The sequence below is a fragment of the Micropterus dolomieu genome, linkage group LG01 (genome assembly GCF_021292245.1).
Source record: "Micropterus dolomieu isolate WLL.071019.BEF.003 ecotype Adirondacks linkage group LG01, ASM2129224v1, whole genome shotgun sequence".
In the NCBI taxonomy this organism is placed as follows: domain Eukaryota; kingdom Metazoa; phylum Chordata; class Actinopteri; order Centrarchiformes; family Centrarchidae; genus Micropterus; species Micropterus dolomieu.
The window spans coordinates 52,415,749-52,428,817 of NC_060150.1; the positions used below are offsets into that span (position 1 = coordinate 52,415,749).

General features: G+C 38.9%; 1 protein-coding gene across 1 annotated transcript; it reads left to right on the plus strand.

Moving 5' to 3' along the window:
• Positions 1-818: 818 nt before the first annotated feature.
• Positions 819-9,113, plus strand: LOC123969467 (ras-related protein ORAB-1). The gene is made up of 6 exons (XM_046046901.1): positions 819-985; positions 2,526-2,598; positions 2,734-2,829; positions 2,939-3,034; positions 5,456-5,587; positions 7,670-9,113. Exons 1-6 carry the CDS (start codon positions 972-974, stop codon positions 7,865-7,867), a joined length of 609 nt encoding a protein of 202 aa, XP_045902857.1. The 5' UTR covers positions 819-971; the 3' UTR covers positions 7,868-9,113.
• Positions 9,114-13,069: the final 3,956 nt, after the last annotated feature.

Sequence of the window (13,069 nt, forward strand, 5' to 3'; positions counted from 1 at the left end):
ACTGGTGCCAGCTGCAGGATCCGAATCCATGATTGGGATGGAGGTGCGGCTCAGGAGACTGATCAGTAACTAACTGCATCACCAGCCAGCCTGGTTGTAATGATACAATTTGATGTGTTGTTGATACAAAAAGTGTATAGGCATAATAAAAAAGCTTTACAGCTATCATTTGGACTTTTTAGTTAGTGCTTGAGTAGCTGAGCATAAAAATATACCTCTTGTTTCCAAACTGCAAACAGGGAGGAAGATACAGCAAGTTAAAGAATATAATGGAAGGGCACTAAACATTTTTTTTTAGCAAACACCAAATACAACTTTGAAAGATCAACATCTTTTCTGCAACTTACAGCTGAAATTGAGTCTCTAGCTGCACATATGCCGGAGCACTAAGCTCTTAAATTTGGAAGAGTGGAGTCCCTGCTCCCATAGGAACCCATTCATTTTAAAATGCATAAAAATATTAATATAAAATCAACCATTACAGATACCAGCAACACAGTTAATAGCACCCATCTCATGAAGTAGATGTACAATTTGAAGTTGGAACCAAGTTTGTTGGACAAACGGTACAGGACTAGTTAGATGCCAAAAAACAGCGGAATAAATAATAATAATAATAATAATAATAATAATAATAATAAAGAGCGAAGAGAACAAAAGTGTTGTGATATTAGTGTGTTATTAGTGTGAGAGCTCATACTAATAAACTTGTCTTGCCTTGTTTATGTGTACGGCAAACGCCCATTTCCACAAGACTACATTACCCATGATTCCTATCCTCTGGTATTTCCTATTAGGTATTGCTGACAGCCATATTTGATTCGATTATGCTGTTCTGGCTGCGACAACCAGTTTAGCCTGACAAGAAAAAAAACGGTCTTTTTCCTCTCTACGAGCTCAGCTTTACGGTTAACTAGCGACGAAATCCAGCTGCATTCACAGTAACAACAGTTTATAACCTGTAGTCAACGATGAATCCTGAATAGTAAGTTGGACTTTTGATGTTCGGTTGGTTATGACAGGTCCGGTTGAGCTGTCAGCGTAGCCGGGGAAGCTAAGCTAACAGTAGCTAACTAGCTAGCCAGGCGGACCGGTGTACAAAATGAACGTCAGCTGCTTTGTCTTCTCTGCTAACTTCGCTATCTGAGGGCTGTTGTGGGTTATGTACGTGCTCTCTAACGACAGCGTTGATGTTTATCTCAAAACATACATTTTGCATCATCTCCTAGTCAATATAACACCGATTAAATTGATTATTTGTTGTTTCGTCAACAACGTCTGTTTTAAGTAGCATTAGGAAGCTAACGTTAGTAGCAGGCTAGCCGAACAGCTACGTAGCGTTAACCTGACGCTGTTGAGGATTTTGTTATTGAGATTAGTTGCTCAGTTAGATGCATAAAGACAGTTTAATAGTTCGGGGCACAAATCCGTGTCAGTAAGCACGAAGCTAATCTTTTAATTAATCTGGGTAGATATTATTTTGCTGGTAATTTTAGTGTAATTTATCCACCGCAAACAGGAAGTTACAAAATTTGCTCCTGGAAAGGAGTTAGGTAATGTCAGAGTCTCTGTGTTACTACACTACAGGGCTGTGCAGTAATACACAAATAATGATAGTTATTGCGATATAATTATCCTCAGTAACAATATAATAAATGTTTGCTCATGATCATTTAAATCACGAACGAATTGGCACGTAATTAGTCTTATTGGGACATGTATTCTGTTGAGGAAAGGGGTCTGAAAAAGGATTTTACTTACTCGTGCATTTTTTTGTTGAAAACCGGTTTTAGCACAACTGTTTTGAATGTTCTGCCTCAGAATTGTGAAGTGATCCACTGTTTGGCATCAAGTGTTTGTTCTCACAATAAAGAAAAGTTTAAAACCATAATTAACTTTCACCCAGGAGCAAAAAAAATCAATCTTTAAACCTGAAAGAAATAATGAGTTGATATTTATCCTGATGATTATTGTAGAGCTGGGCAATAATGATACACAAACAATAATGATCATTATTAAAAATTATTTATATATTTGAGAAACTGAACCAGGGAAAATTTGGTGTTGGTGCTTGATAAATAAGCTAAGTGATTAATGTTCTTTATCAAAATGTTTGAACATAACATTATTTAGCTTGTCTTATATTGTTAAATATACAGTTATTAGTGGCAACTATTAAGTGTTTTATTGACAGTTGTGTATTGTTTGCTTTATTAAGGTACCTTTTAAACTCAAAAAAAGACATAGCAATGTTTTTATTTAAATAATTACACAGCATAAGCACATTTTTGTTTTCCTTTTAACAAAATAATATAGTCCAATAATTAACAGCTGTACAAAATGTATTATTTAAATGAGACTGTATCTGATCAAAGAAACCGCTTTAAGAATCTGAAAACTCTCAGTGTCAACATTAATTCACTAATATAGCGCTTGTCAAAAACACTGAGTCTAATGTGATTTAGCGCCTTGCAGGTGTTGTGATAATTGTGTGTTCATGTTTTCCCTCCCCTCTCTCTCCTCAGTGACTATTTATTCAAACTCCTCCTTATCGGTGACTCTGGTGTTGGAAAGTCTTGTCTCCTTCTCCGGTTTGCAGTAAGTGTCTCTTTTTGCAGCCACAGTTACACAGCAGGCTTTTATGTTTCTTCCCTGACAGCACAGTGATGGTTGATAAACCTGCAGGTATCGTATCTACCACCCTGACCCACCTGTGTGTTTGTTTTAACCCAGGATGACACGTACACAGAGAGCTACATTAGTACCATCGGCGTGGACTTCAAGATCAGGACCATCGAGCTGGACGGAAAGACCATAAAACTTCAGATTGTAAGGAGAACCCCCGTTCATAACATGGCTGAAAATAGATAAGTACTGAGACACCTTGGATTGTGATTGTGTCAGTTTGGACTTGACGAGCTCTGCTTTCTCTTCTCAGTGGGACACGGCCGGCCAGGAACGGTTCCGGACCATCACATCCAGTTACTACAGAGGAGCTCACGGCATTATAGTAGTTTATGATGTGACAGATCAGGTCAGTGCCTCTTGAGGACAAATAACACTTGTTCTAAAGGCTTCTCTCACGACAGATATCCCCTCAGATGTCCAAAGTGCAACATCCAGTCACACAGTCATGCTGTTAATATTTTAATTTGTTTAGTAAAACATGGTAGCACTTTTATTTATGGAAAATTAAGTGTTACAGCAGCACAAGAAAGGGTATTAGGCAGAGGCTATTAAAGTGGGAGGCGGACCTCCCCAGGGATGCTCCAAACAGTGTCGGGGTGGGCTAAACCGTGATATTTGCTTCTGTGTCGAGTCTACGCACGTAGCCATGCATTTATACTTGTGCGTTGGTGTCTCGTTCTGCAATTACACCGCCAAAACGCTAGTTGGCGGTAGCATTATAACGTCTTGCCGGCCAAGCCAGCTAATTTCCAGTTTAGGCTGCGGTTCCTATAGTCTTTTCAAATGTTATCGACTGAATGCGTCAAATTACAGGAAGCCAATTGTCTACTCTGCAGTTGCTTAAGAAAGTACTATTACAGACGAACAAAGAGCAGCAAACGTGAAGAACCTCTGCAGAGATTTCTCTGCATGGACCGACAACGAGGTGGAACTGTTACTGCAAGTAACATGGGAGTACAAAGAGACTGTGGCGGCGGGAAAAAGTAAATATGGAGACATGCACAGTACAAGTGTTATTTACACAGTACAAAATATTTTAATACAAACACCAAAACTAAAACTCTGTTAGCAGCATCGTGTTTCTGCTTTGCATGACTGATAAAAGCCAATCAGGACGCCAAAAGTGAGCGTCCGCATTTTAAAAGTGTCTGTTTTCGCCTGTTGGGAAATGCTACCCTGGTGTTTTAAAACGGGGTCGGCAGCGTTTTCAAACTTCATTTTAGGAGTTCAGATTCGCCTTATTGGTCTGGACAGGAGGCGTAGCAAAAGGTGTGAGTTTTAAAGCAAAAACAAAGGAGTGTGGATAGAGCCTTAGTGAATTGAAATGGAAAAGTTTCACATTAGTTATCAAAAGGATAGAGCAGCCTAAATGTGTGTGATTTGGTTAAAGAGAGAGTTCAGAGACAGAGTAGTTTTAGTATCTACCCAGAGTCAGGAACTTACACATTCCTGAGGACAGACCTTCTTTATGCATTTGGTCCAGTCTGAAGTAATATCAGATCTGTGATGGTGGATCAAAAATGAGTATTTACGAACGTTACAAAAATAATAGTCATTTTGTCTGTATAAATAGCATAGTATATAAATATTATATCAGGGACAATACTGGATCTATTAAACTGATATCAGTACTTTACAAACATTTTTAAAATTTAGATTATTAAAAGAATTGTGTTTAAGATACGTAGTGAGCTTGACATTTTACAGAGTGAAAGTAAACTTGTCAGCGCTCAGATCAGCTGTCGTACAAGGCGATACAGGTATGTCTGCGATAACATCAGGTGTTTATATATCGGCCCGGTCGCTGCTTCAGTCTGGCGTTAATAATCATTTCAGATTACAGTGATTCTGAAGGCACCAGGTGGAGTTGTTTGTTATCAGAGTTTGTTTACATTCAGGGTTTATCACCTTCATTGTGTTTATCCTTCACACCAAACAAACATGTTGAATGCATTTCCTTCCTCATCAATCATTTGCAGAGCTGTTTTCTTAGTGTGTGCACGAGAAACAAACAAACCTGCTCTTATAAACCTAGCTCCAAAGCTCCCGACGTCAGCTCACCTGTGTTTTGTACCTGAGACGTTGCTACTGTTAGCGTTAGCTGGATCTGGGGCGTCATTGTAGCTGGGAGAGCGCGGCACGTTCAACGCGGTGCGTTCCTTCAGATTCACGCCGTGTTGAAGTAAACGCTTCGTCATGTTGGAGCTGCTTCCTGCCTCGCACCAAACCTCCTTACTGCAGCTGCTGCATTCTGCTGTGGCCTTCTCTGTTTTAGTGAAGCTAAGCCAAACTTTGGAGCGTTTGCTGCGGTCCGCCACGGTCCAGGACTGGAAACAGAAGGACTCTCTTCTTCACGCTTTGTTAACAAATGAGGTGACGTTAGGTCGGCGTAGCGGCTCCTTTGATGGAGTGTAAATGCTCACTGCAGTTCAGTCAGGAGCTGAGATTTGCAGGAAGTTAGGAGCCGAGGAGCAGAATCCAAACACACGGGTCTAAATGAATCCACAGATCTTGGAAATGTGGTACTGGTTCCAACTTGGAAACGGTTCTTGATACCCAACCCTGCCAGCCCTACCCACAGTCTGAAAAAAATGTGTAAAATTTAAAACATTAGGAATGTTTTACTGGCCTGGACTTTTTTCATGTTGTAACCTGTTTATTACAATCGTTCTCTTAATGTCGTTGATGTTTTTGTCTGATTGAAGTGTTTAAACAGAGATCCGTGTTATGTATTAAGGGCTGTTGTCTTTCTGCTTCCTGTCCTCAGGAGTCCTTCAATAATGTCAAACAGTGGCTACAGGAGATCGACCGCTATGCCAGCGAGAACGTCAACAAGCTGCTAGTAGGCAACAAGTGTGACCTCACAACGAAGAAAGTTGTGGATTACACCACAGCCAAGGTAACACACAGGCACTTTGTTAAAACAGTAACTACATTTAGTGATCTCACTTTTGTATATGGCAGTTTCTGCAGCCGTTTGACAGTTTTTCGCAATTTCTGTAGCTAATAAGATAATGAAATAAGCATTAGCAGCATTTAGCCACTGTGGTCTTACTGTCATGGCATTAGAAATGTGATGGGCTCGATTTTTTTGATCTGAAACATCCGTGTGCAAAACATAAACCTAACTAAGTCATGTCAAAAAGTAGGCGTTTGTATTTGTTATTTTTAGTATTGACATGTTTAAAGGTCATTCAGTCACAAAATAATTTTCTCTGGTTTAGCAGGCTCAGCATGAGGTAAAGGTTACTCCTCAAAATGACCTACTGAACCATTTTATTTAATATTTTCTGTAAATGAAAAGAACTTAAAGGCTGTATCTGCTCTACTCTGCTTATAAGAAGCTTTGGCAACCAGCTAAATGTTTAATAACTCTAAAATTGGGTAATTAATGATTTGCTGTTTTGTGATAAAGTGGTACTCCAACCAAATTCTTTTGAAGATCAAACTTTCACTTATGTCCACTGAAACTTAATCCACTCCTGTCCATTTGTGATTAGAATATGGCTTCATAATCTGCTTTTTTAGTCAGTGTACAAGAAAAAATATAAAGCTATTTTCTTGTTACGGCATTAAATATACTAATACTGTGACACAGAATTTCCCCTCGGGGATCAATAAAGTAATTTTGACTCCGATTTCTGATATTAGCTTGCTTCTATTTGTTTAAATGATGTTTAACCATAATGGTCAAATTAACTGTCAAATTACAAACTCAAACTGTGAAGCCAACCACAACCCGAGCGAAATGACTCGTTTTTCAAACTTTATAAATGTTGAACTCAGTGTTCTGCATAAATGGTTATGATTATTGACGAGTTAGTAGCCTGCCCACCATCAAGGTTGGAGACTATCATGTAGCCTGGAGCATTTTTCTGGCACAAAGTTAATGAATAAAAACAACCCCAAATTAAAACAGCTGTAACTGGAATTAATATTATACTAGTGGTAAGTTATATACCATTATATGAAATTATATTGGATATAGTAACATAATGAATATATTAATATCAAAATTACAGTTTACTATTAAATTAACAATATAGTTAAATTTAATGTTATAATAGTATACTAATCCAGTCATTTAGACTAGTTCCTCCTCCAGGTTGTAAGTTACCTGTGCTACACCGCCTACACTACTTATGTTATCCATCACTCAGTTTATTCTCTTCATCTTTGTTCCCTCCTGGCCTGTTTGAATTTTGTTGTATTGATCAAGTGGTCGATGAAAGTTGTCACACATATCATTGCAGGCAAGCTCACATTATCTAGTTTAAACCAACTAAAACACAAAATTACACTGTGTTTCACAGGATTTGCTGTAATGTTGCGTACATAAACGGCATAGCTTATGTAAGACAGTTGCTTTTCGCAGGAAATCTGACCGGCCCTTCACATAGAAAACTGTTGGCTCATACAGGCTGTTATAGGCAACTGAGAAAGTTGGTGAATGCCTCAATTTTTAGATTCCTTTTAAAAACTCTTAAAAATTAAAAAAAAAATGTCCCTTTTAAAGGTGTGTGGCTGATTTAATCGGTTAGCTCAAAGTGGCGCTGCAGTCTTAAATGGTCTTAAAAAGGTATTGAATTGTACTTCAGGATTCCTGTATATACCCTGTTATCTTTTAAGCCCAAAACACAATATTTATTTCAAATGTATGACTAGAAAATCTTTAGCTCAAGGTCTGTTTTCTGTCTTTTTCTGGAGCTTTGACCTCCCAACTAATGCCCACGGTCTTCCTCAGTGGGTGGAGTTAGCTCAGTTTGCTCTCCATGACCACTGCGTAAAACCCTCCTGATAAAGAGATTCAGTTGAAAGCTCTGGAAAAAGCAAGCTGACCTTTTTTCTTGTGGACACCGGAATATTATTACCTCCAAATTAGATTGAAAGTTCATTCTTAAGCTTGGAATCGGTAGCAGCCGTTTTTGAGCTTTCAGTCTTATCGAACTCAGCAAATAATGTTCACTCTTTTGCTCACCAGGAATTTGCCGACAACTTGGGGATCCCCTTCTTGGAGACCAGCGCCAAGAGCGCCACCAACGTGGAGCAAGCCTTCATGACCATGGCGGCCGAGATCAAGAAGAGGATGGGCCCCGGGGCCACGGCCGGCTCCTCAGAGAAGTCCAACGTCAAGATCCAGAGCAAGCCTGTCAACACCTCGTCTGGAGGCTGCTGCTGAGACCCGAAAAGACCGCCACAACCTGAATCCACCACCCCCACCCGAGCCCACGACCAGTCTCAATTTTACCATGCTCCACAGAGAGAGAAACCCAGAGAGAGAGAGGGAGAAAGAGAAAGAGAGGAGGAGGAGGGAGAGACAGAGGAGGAAGACTTTGAGTGGATCGGTTTTGTAATTGTGTGTGCAGCTACAACACCAGATTCCCACCCCACCCCTTTCAAAGTCAGCAATAGGACGGTAAGCCCACCTAAACCCACAGAACACACTGGGCGTTTTTTGTTTTTTTTCTTACTTTACCAAAACATACTGGAAAAAACAAAATGTGTACAATTTTTAACAGTGTGTAAATTTAACCAATGAAAGAGATCACATGTATACAGCTTTTTTGTTTTTGTTTGCCCTGCTCTTCATTTTGAGTTTGTTAAATGAGTCACTTTTCTAAAACTGAAAAAAAAAAAAGAAAAAGAAAACACAAAGTTGTCTTTATTTAGCTGTGGATTATAACAGCATGACTTCGGCCCAAATCTCCTCTATATATGAATTAGTAAGCACTTCAAATGAAGCACATGCTTAAACCCAGCATCATGCATGTCAGGACTGATCACATGCTCCCTCAGCTGCGTGGGATCAGTCGCAGTCATGAAGCTGCAAGAAAACTACACCCAGGAAACACTCCGATAACGTCACCTGCTCCAACTTCACAGAGTCGCCCCGTAAAAATGATGTGCCAGTGCCTTTGTGGCAGGAGATTTACACCATATTTATGCCTTCGGTGCTCTCGTATTGTTGGCGTATTTCCCTCATATGCCCACAGTCGTGACTTCTTAAAAGAACCCACTTTGTATGATAGCAGTTAACATTCCTGTATATATATATATATATATTTGGCTCCGTGTGTGTGCTCTGCTGGTGTCCACGATACAATAAGCATGTGCTACATTGGGAGGCGTGACGTCAGCCATGTGTTATTTCTCTGCTAATGTTTCTCAACCGACAGCACAACCCGACGCAACAGGAGAAAACGAAATCACCATCCCAGCTCGAGGAATAATCTATAAACTGTATATATTTATACATAAATGTAGGAAGTGATTTGCAAAATTGTGTAGAGAGAAGCAAGTGAAGCGAATGACGTGATAAAATAGCTGGAGTTAGATATCTCGGCACGTGATTTGTGGCTGCGGACATGACATTTTTGTGGCACAATGTCTACTATTAAAACAATGAAGGAGATCTTTGATAAGTACTGGTCCTGGTGGTGTGTTTTTATTTCCTCTGCACACTTTCTTCACACTTGTTTGTCCGGTCTCAGTTCGACCTTTTGATTTATTAATTTTTTTTACAGTGTACCATAAGCTGAGAGGAATGATGATCTTTGGCCTAGATTTCTCAGGCGGCTGGTTTTGACACAGCAGCTTGTATTTTCACTCGGCCTCTAACAGGAAAACAAAAGAAAAATTCACCTTAAAGTTGCGTTCCTTGGTATTTTACAGTTGAGTTTCTGTTTATGGGTTCCAGTAAAAAGGCCAAATGATTTCAGTCCCACAATAACAATGCTGTAAATCTCTACATTCCCATTTTGTTATGTTCACTAACTACTTTTTAACTCAGAGAGATCTGACAAGTTCTGGATTTTAAATTTTCAGAAGTTAAACTTGCATAAATTCATTGTGTTGACTATTTGAGACTTTTGTTAGATGTGTGTGTTTGATTAAAATTAAGTATGTAAGTTATAAAAGTTGAAACATGGACATAATCAACTAATTATTAGGGTTGAGCGAGTATCTGGTACAGATAATGTAATTTTTTACAAGTATCATCAGAGTAAAAAGTGTCTGTTTTCTAATAAACTGTAAACTGCTCTGTAAATAATTTTATAAAAAATATGGCAACTTCCGATCACCTCATACCAATTTTAACTACCAGTTAGTCCTGCCCACACCCATTTTATGCCCCCCTGTTCCGAGTACGGATACAGATAATTAAATTTGTACAGAACAGAAACAGAGTCCTGTACTCACTAATCCCTACTAATTATACAATGCAGGTAAGTCGTATTCAAATTCCAACCACAATATAGACACTTTTGTGGTAAACAAGAAAAGACTAGTGCCAAAGATGGATGGAGCACCTGATAGCGGCCTTATACATGTAAAATTAAACAATTTGGAATGGAAAGTAGTATAAATGTGTTTAAGTTGTTTTAACGTGATATTGTGAGTTCGAGTAAAGGTGCATTCAGACCAAAAGCGAAGTGACCATTGGGGGCGATGCGTTTACATACAAAGTCGATGCGGAGAGCTGTGATTTCCTGCCAGGCGGTGCGGAGGCCTTCGCGTTAGTTGAAAATGTTCACCTTGAGCGAAAAAGTCGCACGACGCTGAGCAACAATAGCCTATCAGCGTTGAGACGTCACTGGCTGCTTCAGAGCGTTGTGTGGAGAGGACCAGGCAGAGCGGGGGAGTCGCATGCCGCTGGCCGACGGAGAGCTGCTGAGCTGCGGGGGAAAGCCGAGGACAGAGCCGGGAGCAGCGCGCAACTTTTCGAGCTTCGCAGTTGTCGATAAAACCCACGCGAGGAAAGTGTTGCGAGGATTAAATTTGCGTTTGGTCTTAATGCACAGAAAGGAGGAGGCTGTTTCTCAGGATGTAGAGCGGGTTGCCTGTTAATGGCAAGGTCAACGATTCGATCCCCGGCTCCTCCAGGCTGCATGTCGAAGTGTCCTTGGGGGCTGTTCCACCAGTGTATGAATGTTAGTTTATTTTTTTGACTGTTTTTTTTAACCTTTATTTATTCCGGGGAGCTTCACTGAGAGGAAGCCTCTCTTTTGCAGGAAGGCCCTGATCACATTCACACCTGGAGGCTGCCCAGTACAACCGCAGCCTGGTCTGCTGGCCACTAAGCAGAATTTTAAACAGACACCAGTTCCTAAGCAGGCTGCATCTGCTCTGCTGTGCTTATAAAATGTTCTGGCACAACCTTAATGTTTTATAACTCTATAATTGGGTAATTAAAGAAATTGACACTGTGGCACTTACCCCAAAAGTTATAAACACTCATATTTACACTAGAATATGTCTACATACACTGCTTTTTAGTCAGTGGACTGCTGAAGAATATTATAAACAAATGTGTATTTTACAAAATGTTTCTACAAATACAAAGGAGCAAACATGAACAGGCAGAAAAAGGGACAATCTAACAACACACGTTTTAATATTTAAATCATAAAAGTAAGTTTTTCAAGAGCATATTAATCTAAATCAAGTGGCTTAATTACTTATAAATATTCATCACTGGACTTGTTAATTGATCTATAAAGTTCAAAAGTAAGATGCTCATCAGTCTGACTTCAGTTACTGTAAGTTACAACCTTTTTAGAGTAAAATATTTTTGTGTTTCACTGGCATTTCATATTAAACTAACTGCAACTCTGGAAGATGCCTATTTGATTTGGGTAACAGACTACTAAAGCATAATATTAAGGTAAGATATGATAAGCCTTTATTGATCCTGGGGGGGGGGGATCCAAGTGTTGGCAGCAGAACAAGGACAGAAGGGTATAAAGTAGAAGTAAGAAGAGCGGTTAAAATTACAAGGCAAGCAGTAAACATTCACCCAGTAGCCATGACTAGTGTTGTACTTAAACTAATACTGCAGTACTGTCACAAGTGAAGTGACAGTGGCATGAATAGTAGCAGCAAAGTATACTGTAGTACATATAAGAGTAATATGATACCATGTACTATAACAGCAGAATAATATGTAATATGATTAAGTAATGATTCTTAGTGTTTTTCTGTATTAATAGAGGAAAAAAAATAAAAATATTATATAGTAAATATCTGAATATATAATATATTATAACATAGTATGGGATATAATATATGGAAACATGTAATAATACTTTTTCAGTGTACATATAGCATGTGAGTATTGTATAAAAATATACTTATAATATGAAAATTATTTTAGAGTTTTACATGCACTAATCCCATACAATATTTATATACTATATGTACATTTAAAGATTTTTAATACACCTTATATTAAAATTTTTTATTCTGTTTTATGCTATACTATATTATGTTAATATGTTATACTCTTTATTAAATTAGATGCTGAATGATATTTCTGGATTATTTACATCACCTCACACAATGACATCCAGTTAATGTTTAGTTAATGTGAGCTACACATTAAAACTGCTATTAAGCTGGTGGTGGTGTAACGTGAAGTTACAACTCTGCACCAGCAGAGTGCAGCATTAACACAGTATCAGCTGGTGGTCACAGTCCTGCAGCGGTTCAGTTAGGCTGACCAGATGAGAACAGGTGAAATTAGGGACAGGGGAGTGGCGGGGGTGGGCGTGGCCTCCAGTACTTTACATTCCATGTCAACGACCAGTGAAACGCTAAAATGTATTATTTTTGGTTCAAAGCCAAGTGTCATTAAGAAAACCACACAACGTGTTGTACGTAACAGTGTATAAATCATGATCTGTTTAATGTTATTCATTTCATCAGTGTGTGTCAGATCTTTGCTTCTCCGTGGCTGCCTGCAGCTACACTCCCTCTGTCCTTGCAACTGCAACTTCCACTGTCTTCAGCTACACTGGAAAACAGAAATACTGCAGTAATACTAATATAACAATGCTGTTGACGCAGTGTCCATGATACCCTGCGGTCCCTGCTGCAGCCAATGTTGGAGAGTCCATTTGTAGGGAACACCAAAACAATGTTTCACAACGATCAGCATGTTTTATTATGCTTTAACTAATCAAAACTCAGGTTCAGTTTAACTTTTCAGGACATACAGGACAGGATTCATTATACGGGACATCTGGCCATCTATCAGGGTGGTACATGTATATGCATACAGCACATAGTTGCAAAGATATTTAACATCTACAGTAGTAAAAATGCAACTTACAGATGAATGTACCAAAAACATCATTTATAATAATAAAACACTGACAGGGAAGTTATTTCTGTTTTCTGCTTTGAATTGTTATTTTTTAAGTACATGTTACTGCTGCTACGTGTACAGTGAGGGGAAAAAACGATTTGATCCCCTGCTAATTTTGTATGTTTGCTCACTGACAAAGAAATTATAATAATTTTAATGGTAGATTTATTTGAACAGTGAGAGACAGAATAACAAAAAAATCTGATAACCGCTTGTCAAATGTTAAAAACAATA

Excerpts from the sequence above, each read along its gene's own strand:
- LOC123969467 (XM_046046901.1), top strand. Across the intron at positions 2,599-2,733 it reads GTCTCCTTCTCCGGTTTGCA|GATGACACGTACACAGAGAG; the intron begins GTAAGTGTCTCT and ends GTTTTAACCCAG. Across the intron at positions 5,588-7,669 it reads TGGATTACACCACAGCCAAG|GAATTTGCCGACAACTTGGG; the intron begins GTAACACACAGG and ends TTTGCTCACCAG.